The sequence below is a fragment of the Hyaena hyaena genome, unplaced genomic scaffold (assembly GCF_003009895.1).
Source record: "Hyaena hyaena isolate Hyena2069 unplaced genomic scaffold, ASM300989v1 scaffold_280, whole genome shotgun sequence".
In the NCBI taxonomy this organism is placed as follows: Eukaryota; Metazoa; Chordata; class Mammalia; order Carnivora; family Hyaenidae; genus Hyaena; species Hyaena hyaena.
In genome coordinates, this window is record NW_024080912.1 from 1,808,285 (window position 1) to 1,821,455 (window position 13,171).

The window sequence follows — 13,171 nt, forward strand, 5'->3', positions numbered from 1 at the left end:
ATTTATTTCTAGGAGAGAGAGAGAGAGAGAGACAGCGTGAGCAGGGGAGGGTCAGAGAGAGAGGGAGTGACAGACTCCGAAACAGGCTCCAGGCTCTGAGCTGGCAGTCAGCACAGAGCCCGACGCGGGGCTCGAACCCATGAACCGCGAGATCATGACCTAAGCGAAAGTCAGACGCTTAACCGACTAAGCCACCCAGGCGCCCCCCCCCCCTTCGCTGCTTTCTAGCAATGTCACTGCAGCCTGGCTGCCTGGAGGAGCTTCTAAGGCGGAGTTCTTTAAGGGCCATCCCCCCCCCAGCCTTGGGACTTGTGGCTTCTTGGCCTGGAGGACCGCCTCATGCATGTGATTCCCCCTCCCCCAGCGCTGGAAGGGCCAGGGTTCAGAATGTGCTGGAGTCATGTGGCTCAGTCCCCACGGCACTCTGGGCCCCTCTTCTCAGTACTCCCTGACCTCCTGGGACAGGAGCAAATACTTCCTTCTTCTTGTAGCAACAGGCTGACGTGCCCGGCCCGGCCCTGGGCCCGGTGTCCCCTGTCCCTGCTGCCACCCTGTGCTTATCCTGCCCACCCAGCCGTCTTCTCGGGATCCCGCTTGCTGTACCTTCCAAAGTAACCGTTCCGCTAATCTGGGCCAGTGAGCGGAGTAGAAGGTGTGAGCCCTCCCGAGCCCTCCCCTGCCTTTCCAAGAACAGCCCGTTTTAATAGAAATCGCGCTCTGCCCCTTTTTCATTGTCTAAGACATGGAGATCTCATGATTGTCATCTCTCCTGGGCTTGGCTTCATGCATCTACCCATGGCGTCTGCAGCGTGCCTGCTGGGTGCACGGCCTCGCCCTGGGTGCTGGCCTGCTGGGCAGAAGGGAAGATGTGTCTGGGCAAGTCAGGGCCACTGCACACTGATCAGCTCACACCCGGACTCGGGGCTCCTGTGCTGGCTCCGGCTCCATCCCCGGCCCATCCTGGGTGGCCCCACTGAGGCCTAGAGCAAGGAGGTGTCTTTTACATCCACAAAAGGGGAGATCAAGAGAGAGTCCTCGAGTCAGTCTGCCGAGCGAAGGTTCACCGAGCTCGGTCAAAGTGGCAGTGTAGCCTTGGGATGGAGCGAGCCCTCGAAAGCCAGTCCTGGGCTGGCCTTCCAAGGACAACTGGAGGGAAAGGACTCTTCCCCACACCCTGGGGGTTACTGATACACCAGCGATAAACCAGGCTGTAACGGTGCAGGACGGGACGGGGGGGAGGGGAGGGTCCCCGGAGCCTGGGGCACAGCAAGGGATTCATGCACCAGGACAGGCATCAGCCTGAGCAGGGCTGTCCTGTGCCCCTGAGCCAGGCAACAGGGCGTCCCAGGGCTCTGAGCAGCCCCTGAAGGTGACAAGCCTCAAGGGCACGGCCCTGGTTCTTAATTGGGATGGTGAGCCTTGTCGCATTGTTGGTCTGGTTTGGGTCAGGGTGACACACTGCAGGAGAAGTAGAAGGTGCCCTTTCCGGTTTGAAAAGCCAGCCCTTATTAAGAAGATGCAGGCAAACGAGCTTCCCGTGGGCGGCTAATAGAAGAAAGGATGCCTAGGGGCTCCTGGGTGGCTTAGTCGGTTAAGCGTCCGACTTTCGCTTAGGTCATTATCTCACGGTTCGTGGGTTCGAGCCCCACGTCGGGCTCTGTGCTGACTGCCAGCTCAGAGCCTAGAGCCTGTTTCAGTCTGTGTCTCCCTCTCTCTCTGACCCTCCCCTGCTCACGCTGTCTCTCTCTCTCTCCTACAAATAAATAAAAATATTTAAAAAAAGAACAAAGGATGCCTATTAGGCCTGCAAAGCAGGAAAACATAATAACTTGCATGAAAGCGGGCAAAGAATGCGACAAGGAATGAATGAACGAACGCAGTGGCACGCCTGAGCATTTCTGGGGGGAAAAACGCCTCCGTCCTACCCCAGTCTTTAACGCGTGTCTGATCTGGGCAAGTCAGTTACCCTCTCTGAACCCAGTGTCTTTAGCGAGGCAGTAGGGATATTGAGGCTGGCCCTGCAGGGTCTGGAAGTTTCTCAACCATGCACAGAACGCACCCAGCAGATGGCCTGGCGCAGAGGTGAGCCCCCGCCCTCCCACTCGTTCTTTTGGGGGAATTGTTTTCTTCGACTCAACTCCTGCGGGTTGGCTCCGTTTCCTGACTCTTGTCCTTAGGAGAGGTGACCCCCCCCACCCCGCCCCGTCCCTTCCCTTGGAAGGCCAGGTCTTGTCCCAGCCTAGGAATCACGTGCACCACTGACATGTGCTCATCCCGTCTGTCCCGCACAGTGGGAGAGTCCCAATGTCTTGTGTCTCGTCTATGACGTGACCAACGAGCAGTCCTTCGCCAACTGCAGCAAGTGGCTGGAGAAGGCCCGGTCCCAGGCCCCAGGCACCTCCCTCCCAGGTAGGTTTTCCAGGAGCACCTCTGTCCCCCAGGTTCCCGAGCACAAGGTCATTGCAGAGGTGGCTACGGGTGTAAAACGGGGTGCCCCTGGCTTCGAGTATGGCGGTCTGGATCGTACAGTGGCTCTGCCTCTTGGCAGAGTCACCCCACACCTCCGCGAGTCTGTAAAATGGGCAGATCGTGCCCCCCACCCACCCACCCTTGCGAGGTGAAGGAGAGGAGACTCGACATGGGGAAGGCGCGGTGACGTGATTGAGTTCTTATTTCTGAGAGCTGGCCCTGGGGATGAATCCCTCATTTTCTCCTGCATGTGGGGTGCAAGTAAACATTCAAGTCCTATTGTCACTTCTGAATGCTTTAAATCAGTTTATTTTTCATCCCTATGTGAGATCAACAAATTCCCCTCATTAGAGACCAGCGAAAGCGATCTCCAGAGACGGGCTCAGAAATTAGTTGCAGCTGATGCAGCTGGGAACGGGACTAAATTACCTCTGAGTCCCTGACTCGGAGCCCAGTCCTTAGATTAGTATTAATGACCATTTTTAACGTTTGCTCCATGTGCTAGGAATGATCAGGAACGCTCACATAAATTTGGCCCGGGCTTTGCAGCCGTAAGGAGACAAGGCAGACAGGTCCGCAGGGAGTCTAGGAAAAGGGCTGAGCAAAAGCTGTGTGTGATGAGTGAAGCCCCATCCCCCACCCCGCTCCCCTGCGGCCCTCCGAAGCTTCTCTCTCTCCCTGTGCTCGCCACCTCCAATCAGGCAGCCTCTCCCAATGTTTTACACCCCTCAAATTCGTGTGCTTTGCTCTTTTATGTCTCCAGCTGTCTCCCCACCCCCACCCCCGCCCCCGCCCCGGGCTGCCACAGTTCAAGGTGATGCTTTGGTTGTTTCTTTCGAGCAGGTGTGCTGGTGGGCAACAAGACAGACCTGGCCAGCAGACGGGTGGTGGATTCGGCGCAGGCCCGGGCGTGGGCCCTGGGCCAAGGCCTGGAATGTTTTGAAACCTCCGTGGTAAGTACCCCGGCTTGCTCCGCGGCCAAGTCTGCAGTGGGCCTCTGCCGTGGGTGGCGTCTCACATGACCTCACGGGCATCGAGTCGATCCTCCGCCCTGTGCAGGTTCTGATTTGGAACTGATGTTCCCGTTCCTGGTACGGGATCTTTTCTCAACAGAGCCAGAGCTGTGCGCGCTACAGTAAAGCAGACGGGCTGGCCGGCCTGGGAAAAGTTGTATCTCAGTTAATAAGAAATCCAAGTGCATTGCGTTCGATTGCAGCGACCCTTGGCAATTGCGTGAGGTGGTATGGATTACGGGGCTGCCGGGACAGTATTTCACGGTCCTCGCGGGACCATGGGCCTAACCCCCGCTTCCGTGCTGAGGAGGTGAAGGGACTTGCTCAAGGTCACATGACAGGGAAAGCGGTGAGCCACAGCTATGAGCCATGGCTCCCCGTCCCACCTTGCTGCAGCCGCAGGGGGACTCCAGGCCACAAAGTATCCTCCTCCTAGAGTGAGCAGGAGTCCTTGTGAAAGGGGACAAGAGCCCGAGGGACCTGCTGCCGGCACCCTCAGTGCACCGTAGCACGATGCTGGCCGCCCAGCACTGGGGAGCCCTTTCCTCTGTTCGAGACTCGAAGCCCCAGCCTCCCAGCAGCCGGGCTCAGGCGTGCGACCCAGGCTGCACCAATGAGACCTTATGGAGAGGGGTAAAGTGACAGCTTGCTCTTGAAGGAGTGGCCCAAAAACATCCATTTCAGAGGCAGCAGGGGCCCCCGGGTTGGCTGTGACGCCCCTCTCCAGGGCTGTCACGGAGACTCGCCGGGCCCCGCACAGCCAGAAACGCCAGTGGTTGTCCCTTGAACCTCACTCCCGGCCTTGTGGGCCCCGGGCCTGATAATTGGACCCCCAGAAGCATCAGCGGGCAAGTTCATTCATAGCCTGGAGGCTACAGGCACTTCTGCCATCGCGATTACAAACCTTGGCAAATGTTGCTCTTCATTTGCCGTGCGGATGTGAACCTTTTACATCCCCCCATCCCCCCTCCCCGGCAGCCTGCTTCCTTGGGAAAGTGTAGCGGGTGAAGGCAAATGGTGTGCCTGCCGATGTTGAAGTAGCTCAACTAACTGTGGGGCCCTTGGCTCGTTCGTTAATTTGTTGGTGCCCCAGGCTCCTCGCCTGTAAAATGGGGATCATAAAATATATTCCTCGTTAAGTGACAAACAGGAGAATTAAGTCAGATGGGGAATATGAAAACATTGGCCCAATTATATAGCATACACCCAGTAAATACTTGCTTTCTTACACGGAACTCTTCCCCCCAGTAATGTTCTGTAGACTATGGTTCCCTCAAATTATTGTGTTCCTAGATTCTACAAAGGTAAATGTCCCTCTTGCCTTCTGGCCCAATGATCACAAATGCTATACTAATGAAATTCAGATGCGTGGGCTTTTTAGTATAGGGGGTTTCTCATCTTTCGTGCCCTGTGCCCTCGGTCCGCTGTGCCACCCACATCAAGCCATACGGTGAAACCTTGGATTGCGAGTAACTTGATCTGCGAATGTTCCGCAAGACGAGCAAACTTTTTTTTCCCATTTTTTAAAGTGTATTTATTTCTTTTGAAAGAAACAGACCGCGCAAGCAGGGGTGGGGCCGAGAGAGAGGTGGGGAGAGAGAGAATCCCAAGCAGGTGCCACACCATCAGTGCAGAGCCCAATGCGGGGCCTGAACCCATGAAACCGTGAGGTCATGACCTGAGCTGAAGCTGAGACTCAGATGCCTAACCGACCAAGCCCCCCAGGCGCCCTGAGCAAACATTTCTGATAAATTTTAACTTGGCAAATGAGCAATGTCTTGTAATACGGGTAGGATGGGACGCCAAACGTCACATGATCACACCTGAGTCAGTGGTTCTTGAAATTCGCTTTGATATAGGAGTGTTTTGGATGATGAGGATGTTTCCAGAACAAATTATGCTTGCAAACCAAGGTCTTGCTGTATCTTAGTATTCCCTCTGCCTCCATTCACATTTGTGAAATGGCCTCCCCACCCCAGTATCCCGTGGTCCCCAGAACTCTTGGTGGGACCCAAAACTTAACACTTCCCCCCCCAACACGGTAGCCGTCACAGACCGCTGGGCTGCGGGTTAAAACTCTGTGTAGGTGTGTGTTGCTTCGCTCTCAAATCGTGTGGGTATAAATTATGCTTGAGGAGGCTGCAGTTAAGCACTTGGTATTAACTGTAAGTTAACTAGTCCCCCGAGCTGACGCTAGTTACGAAAGCTGTAATTAAAGAGGAAATATAAGCCAGGCTGCTTGAGACGCGGCTGAGTCCTGACACCTAGAGCCTGTCTCCACTCTCCTTACCACGCGCAGCGGTGAGGTCCTGCAGGCCCGAAGGAGGGATGCCCAAGATGGTTTGACTCTCTTTCTTCCTTTCTCATTCCATCTGCAGAACTTACTCATCTCTCTTTTTTTTTTAAGTTTATTTTATTTTGAGAGAGAGAAAGCGTAAGTGTGGGAGGGGCAGAGAGAAAGAGGAAGAGAGAGAGAATCCCAAGCAGGCTCCATGCCGCCAGCGCAGAGCCTGATGTGGGGCTCGAACCCACGAACTGTGAGATCACAACCTGAGCGGAAACTGAGAGTTGGACGCTTAGCCAACCGAGCGCCCCTGGTGTCCCCAGAACTTACTCATCTTAAAACTGGGACTTGGCGCCTTCACCCATTTCCCCCACCGCCCCTGGCAACGCCCCCCATCTCCTTTGTGCTTCTGTGACTTTGGTTTCTTTAGATTCCACGTGCAAGCGAGAAGGTGCAGTATCTGTCTTTCTCTGTCTGACTCCTTTCACTTAGCGTCATGCCCTTGAGGTTCAGCCACGTTGTGCCAGAGAGCAGGGTTTCCTTCCCTTTCGTGGCTGAATGGTGTTCCATTATGCACATACACAGACCACAGTGCCCTTAATTCATCTGTTGGCGAACACTGAAGTCGTTTCCGTATCTGGGCTGTTATGAATGGTGCTGCAGCGAACATGAGGGTGCAGACGTCTCTTCGAGGCAGTGATTTCATTTCCTTTGAGTATTTACGCAGAGGCGGGATTGTTGAGTCACCGTTCTCTTTTCAACAGTTCACTTAAACTTCGCACCATTTTCCAGAGTGGCTGCACCAGTTTGCATTCCTACCAGCAGTGCAAGGGCTCCCTTTCCCTCCACATCCTGGTCCTCCCACAGCACCTGCTAGTGGTACCTCTTCTTTCAGGTAATAGGCATCCCAAGAAGTGCGAGATGATATCTGATCCTGGTTTCGATTTGCATTTCCCCGCGGGTGAGTGGTGTCTAGCACCTTCTCATGTACCGTTTGGGCACTTGAATATCCTTTTTGGAAAAATGTCTGTTAGCTCCCCTGCCCATTTTAAAGTCAGATTATTTATGTTTTCCCTATTGAGTTATCCAAGTTCCTTATATATTTTGGGTATTAACGCTTTATCAGATGTGCAGTTTGCAAATGTTTTCTCCCATTCCATAGGCTGCCCTTTCGTTTTTTTGTTTTGTTTTAATGTTTATTTATTTTTGAGACACACAGAGAGAGCACAAGCAGGGGAGGGGCAGGGAGAGAGGGAGACACAGGATCCAAAGCGGGCTCCAGGCTCCGAGCTGTCAGCCCAGAGCCCGATGCGGGGCTCGAACCCACGAGCCATGAAATCATGACCTGAGCCAAAGTCGGACGCTTACCTGACCGAGGCCCCCAGGCGCCCCTACCCTTTTGTTTTGTTGTTTCTTTTGCTGTGCGGGAAGCTTTTTAGTTTGATGTAGTCCCATTTGTTGATTTTTGCTTCTGTGGCTTGTGCTTTGCTACTATATCCATAAAATCATTGCCAAGTTCCATGTCCAAGAGCTTTTTCCCAATGTTTTCTTCTAGGACTTGTATGGCTTTAGGTCTTCAGTTCAAACCTTGAGTCCATTCTGAGTTTATTTTTGTGAATGGTGTGAAAGTCTCGTTCGCTTGCATGGGTCTTCCCAACATCATCGTCACAGAGACTGTCTCTTCTCCATCGTATATTCTTGGCTCCCTTGTCAAATATGTTGCCCGTGTATGCTGGGGGTTATTTCTGGGATCTCGATCCTGTTCCGTTGGCCTTCATGTCTGTTTTTATGCCAGGACCATAGTGTTTTGATTACTATGGCTTTACAGTATAGTTCGAAGTCAGGACATGTTGACACCTCCAACTTTGTTGTTCATTCCCACAGTCGCTTTGGCCATTTGGGGTCTTTCGCGGTTCCTCTTAGACTTTCTGACACTCCTCGAGACTAGACATTTTCAGACCAGAAACTTAAGAAGCATCATTTTAAGCAAGTCAAAATATAAAAGTAAAAAGTATCCATCAGCATAGGACACATGAAACACAAAGCGAGTTCAAGAAGGTTCCCCTCCTTCTTGAGGAGGGCTCCTCTTGCGGGTGGGGAGGGTGGGGAGCTGACGTTTGTTGAGTGCCTGCTACGGGCTAGGTGTTTGCACACATTATCCACTGACTCAGAAAGGTCATGTGGCGGGGCGCCTGGGTGGCTTAGTTGGTTAAGCGTCCGACTTTCGCTTAGGTCATGATCTCACGGTTCGTGGGTTCGAGCCCCGCATTGGGCTCTGTGCTGACTGCCAGCTCAGAGCCTGGAGCCTATTTCAGAGTCTGTATCTCCCTCTCTCTCTGACCCTCCCCTGCTCACGCTGTCTCTCTCTCTCTCTCTCCTAGAAATAAATAAAAATATTAAAAAAAAAAAAAAAAAAAAGAAAGGTCATGTGGCTCTCCCTGGCTGCCCAGCTTATGAGCAGTCAAACCAGGACTAGAATGCAGGCCAGGCTAGCTTGAGAACCTTCTAGAAGGAGCTCTGGCCTCCCACAGAACCAACTTTGGGACTCTCAGGGCCAGAGTGAACATTGGTCTGAGAGCCTGCTCTAAGGATCTTTCGCACAAGGCAGACGTCCTCTGCGGTATGTCAGTGACGTTATGATTAGTTAACAGAAGGACCCCAGGATTCCTGTCATTGGCAAACCCTCTTAACGCACTCAGAAAGTGGTTCCGTTATATCTGCAACTTTGGGAGTGCCCCCTGGTGTGGACAGAGGCTCGTCTCCACTGGAGTCCATAAGTTGTTATGTCTGCATCCCCCAGATCTTGCTTCCGGGAGCTTTCAAATTTGTTTAGAAATCCCTGTGTGTGTCCTGCGTCAGCCTCATTCTCTTTGTGCCCATTACCTAACTATGCTTTCAGCCAGTGTAACGTTTTACTGTTTAACATTGATGGTGTCCAGGACGTTATGCTCTGTGCAGCTGAAGGTGCCTTGCAGGTGTGACTGACTATCTCTCCTGCCCGACTGGAGGGCTGCTGGCCCCTGATGGTGGGGGCCTTAGTGCAGGCTCTCATCTCGGCTACGGACTCCCCCCTTCTTCCTCAGCACGGGCCCCCCCACGTCTGCTCTCCGCCAACCTGTCTCCTTCACGTTGGCATGTCCCTTGTGAGAACGCCCAGGTAGCATGATCCGTGAGAACTGGTTTCCGTGAGATCCGCCGCCCCAGCTGGTGACGCGGAAAGTTGGGGAGTTCAAATCCTTGGCCCTGCTCTGCACGCACCAGCTCCTCTACCGCACTGCCGTCCCCCTGCCCCGGGCTGCAGACTGTGCCCCTGCAAAATGAGAGTAGTGGGCCCGATGACTCCCGAACATTCTTCAGTTTGGAAATCCTTCCCTTTCGTTGAGGGTATATGGTTGCCTCTTGTCTAGCCTGCACCTGGGCCATTGGCCCAAGATTGTGTGAAAACCCATTCCCTTACGTCCACAGCTGAGCTTCTGCCCTGGAAGGAGCAAAGGAGTGGGCTCTTTCTTCTGACCACTTATTTTGTTAAAAAAAAAAAAAAAAAAAAGTGAATAAGTAAAAGACGCCCACGGGCACATGGAGAATGAGAGCAATAGCTAGGTGGAGAGGCGACCCTTCTCTTTCCCCCTAGAGCTCATCCATGCTCCCCTGGAGGGCTGGCTCTTCCCCCTCCCCCGTCCCCCATCCCCAGAGAGAAAGCCGAGGGCCACTTCCGGAACCTTTCTCATCTCTCCGAGAACAAAAAGTCCTTTGGGCACCCTTAGTCACAAAACACTCGTTTCAGTGACGAACACACATGGTGCTGGGTGACTGAAGGCCCCTAATGACTTAGCATCTGCGCCTCTGGCCACACCCGCCGTGGGAAGTCAGACCAGTGGGCAGAGGTCCTGCTTCGGCCCCTCTGGGTTTGTCGGGTGTCAGTCTGGCCCCCCCAGGCCGGGACACCCCTTCCTGGGCCCAATGGCTGAGCCTCCCATCCCCTGCAGATGACAGGCGACCCCTCCTCGCCCGCCTGCTCCCTGGCTCCCTGGGCCTCTGTTCTTGTTGGGGCGGTTGCCCTCCTGGAGCGTGTCCCTGCGGGGTCCCTTCAAGGCCATGCCAGGCCAGCTCCCCACTCGGCCGCCGCTGGTCCAGGGCAGGGCTGCTGCGGCCGTCTCCTGGCTGGGCCCTCAAAGCAGCCGGCCCCAGGCGGACCTCGATGCTTCCCAGGCCTGCCTCCAGCTCTGGCCTGAGCCCCTGGGCCTCAGCTTCCTCTGGGAGACTCCTGCTGGGCTTGGGGTGAGGGAGAGGCACCCCAGGGGTCAGTGCCACAGCCTTGCCTGACTTGAGGTGACTGTGGGCATCCTTGCCGTTATTTCGCTTTGGCCTTTGGGGCCCCAGTCAAACCCAAGGGCGGAAGAGTCTCATTCTAATCTCCCATCACACGTGGTGAGTGTGCCCAAAAGTACAGGCTCTAGAAACATCTAGGTGCAGACCAAACTTCACCACTGACGGGTGTGTGGCTTTTGGCCCGTTACCTTAACCAACCTGCATCTCCGTGTCCTTCTTGCAAAAACGGTGCAGGAGTCGCAGGCCCTGCCGGGGAGGGGACAGGCAGCGACGTGAGGTGGGAGTGAGGGAGTGCCGGCTCCCGGTCTCGATGATCCCATAACAGCCACGGCTTCTTAAACTTGTGTCTACAGAAGGAGATGGAGAACTACGAAGCTCCCTTCCACTGCCTGGCCAAGCAGTTCCACCACTTGTACCACGAGAAGGTGGAGGTGTTCCGGGCGCTGCTGTGAGAGCCGGGGTGGGCTGTGCCTCACCAGGCGCCGTGCTGCCCGGGGAGCCTCCTCGGGGATGAGATCCAAAATCTCATGACGGCTTCAAATAAAATAAGATGTAGAAGCAACAGCTCCTTCCGTTCTTGGCCAGGGCAGCCCCCGTTCCGTCCTGCTCCTTGGCCGCCAGATCCCAGAGCAGCCTGGGGAGAACCTTGGTGGCCCTGCACTCGTTAGAGTCGGTGGTCCTGCCCGCCCTGGAGGGTCTGCACCGAGCGCGGCCCACACCGGGATGTCAGCTGGGAAGCGGCCGCGCGGGGGAGGGGCCGTCACTGTCTTGAAATCACGGATTCACTTCGCTGCCTGCTGTGCCATCCACGTACCAGAGCCCTTGCAGGCGCTGCTGTCACTGACCCGACAGTGCTCTCTGCCGGCCTCTCCCCAGCTGCCGGGAACCCCAAGTGCCCAGGGAGCCGAGAACCAGGCCACCTTCCCTTACTGACCCGCCTCTCAGAGCCGGGCAGCCGTCATGATTCTTTGTGCTAAGCTTGACTCTCTTCCATCCTGTGCCTGCTGCCAGATTAATCTTCCTAAAACCCCACATGCACCCTCCTGCTCCCCTGATTAAAGACTCCCAGAGGCTCGTCATTGCCTCTTACATCAGGGCTGGGGGCCACGGGCTGGCCGGGAAGGCCACCTGTCACCGCCCCCGGGGGGCCTTTGGCTTCTTTCGGCCCCCGAGGGCTTCATCGCCCTCCCTCAGCCTGCCCCCCTCCCGCTCTGTGCAGAGAGCCCACTCCGGGGTGGACAGACCTGGGTTTGTCCTGATGCCAGTGGTGGTCACGAAAATCACTGTGGGTCCCGTTTATGGCCGGCTGCGTCTCTGCCTGCGCTAAGCACATGACGTATATTGGCTAATTTAATCCTTGCAGCGCAGGCTTCTCGCCCCACTTCTACAGATGAGAAGCTGGAGGCAGAATTAAATAACTTAGCCAAGGGGTGTTAGACCACGATGCTGGACTCCAGAGCCCTGCTCGCAGCCGCTGCCCCTTCCCCGCCACCCCCCACCCCCCACCTGGCTTGGCGTGGCCTGGGGTGGGTGGGAGTCTTCCCATCTGCAAACGTGGTCGGTGAGGCTGCCCCTCAAGGGCACCACGAGAAGTAACGGGTGAAAGACATCGGGCGCGCGGAGTCGGCACGCCAGCCCTTCCCCGCCCCTTCCTCTAGAAGTGGCCTCACACGAACGCCAAGTGGCCACAGCAGGCTTCCGACTGAGCCCTCCCTACAACATGCGGGGCGTTTTTCTAGGCGCCTGCACCGCCCAGCTGCAGATCTCGTGTCACGTGGCCCAGAACCTTCCAGAAACAACCGAGGAGGCACGGAGGGGACATTTCCAGTTGCTCCAGCATGGGTTACTGGGACCCACAGCTGTGGCAAAGAGAGGACAAAAGGCTGGGGGCCAGACACCTCCCCCAGGGCGTGATGGAGGCGCCAGGAAACCCCCACCCCACCCCCAGCCGTGCGCTTTACCCTTCCCTGTTTGTAGAAGAGCGAGGAGCGGTCAAGAGGAGGGAGGGAGGGTAGATGTGGTGTTGGCGAGAGGGGACCACCCCCAGAGGACCCTCCTGAGTGCCAGCCACAAGAGCCTGGCATGCAAATGGAAACAGACCGAAAGCAGGCCAGGGAGACAGAAGCTGCCCTCCCCGGACCCCTCTGCTCCGAGTCACCCCAGAGAGAGGACAAGACCGCGCTCTTGCTCCCCACTTCCCGCCCCTCCTGTAGAGGAGCTCTGAGCCAAGACCGAGTTTTGAGCTGGTCTGGTCTGAGTTCTCATAACCGAGAGCCCCTGCGTTGTGTGGGATCGCCCCGCATGAAGCCCCAGTGGGAAGCGGGGGGCTCAACAGAGTGTGACAGAATAAAGCAATTAGGAGAAGTAAGATGGTCGAGATCCTCCAATAAACCAGTACGTTGTGTAAATAAATGATCGAGATAGTTTCAGACCTTGCTAAGTGCTAGGCAGACAATAAGATGCAGCTGTGATCTGTGGTGGGGTAACTAAGGAAAAGGGACATTGGAGCCGAGGCCCCACAGCCATGGGACCGCCTGAGGGACAAGCCATCAGGTAGCAAGGACAGCAAGTGCAAAAGCCCTGAGGTGTGAACGAGCTTGGAGCGTCCAGGAACTTAAGGCTAGTGAGGTGTAGTCTGGCATGTGCCGGGAAGTGCAGAAGGAAGTGCCTGGGGGGAATTTGGATTTGATTGCAAAGGCAACAGAAAGCCAGTGGAAATCAGCATAGCTTTTTTGGACTCTCGGTGCCCCCCCCCCCATGCTATTTGGGGAATCTAGTCAGTGGTCATCAATTTCTTCACTTGCCCAGAGAGCCCCTTCCCAGCAAACATTTAGGAGATGCACACCAGGTCTGCAGATTTAGTCAACATTCGCTGAACACCTACTATGTGCCAGTCCCTGCTCTAGGAACTGGGGATTAGTCACCGAGTAAAACAAAAACCCCTTCCCTCACTCTAGCAGAGTGAGAGAGAGAGAGAGAGAGAGAGAGGGCCAGCTAAGCAGGGAAATTACCATCTGACAGATGGTGAAGGAGCAGAAGAGAGCAGAGGGGGAGCCGGGGAGGGTGAGTGCCACTA

The 13,171-nt window shown here is 55.3% G+C and overlaps 1 protein-coding gene across 1 annotated transcript in view; it reads left to right on the top strand.

Moving 5' to 3' along the window:
- The window catches only part of IFT27 (intraflagellar transport 27), a 20,277-nt gene extending 9,620 nt beyond the window's left edge, over positions 1-10,657 (top strand). The window contains exons 4-6 of the mRNA XM_039246068.1: positions 2,292-2,409; positions 3,313-3,422; positions 10,449-10,657. Of these exons, the coding sequence (XP_039101999.1) occupies positions 2,292-2,409; positions 3,313-3,422; positions 10,449-10,547 (327 nt within the window). The 3' untranslated portion in view covers positions 10,548-10,657. The remainder of the gene's footprint in view (positions 1-2,291; positions 2,410-3,312; positions 3,423-10,448) is intronic.
- The last annotated feature ends 2,514 nt before the right edge of the window (positions 10,658-13,171 follow it).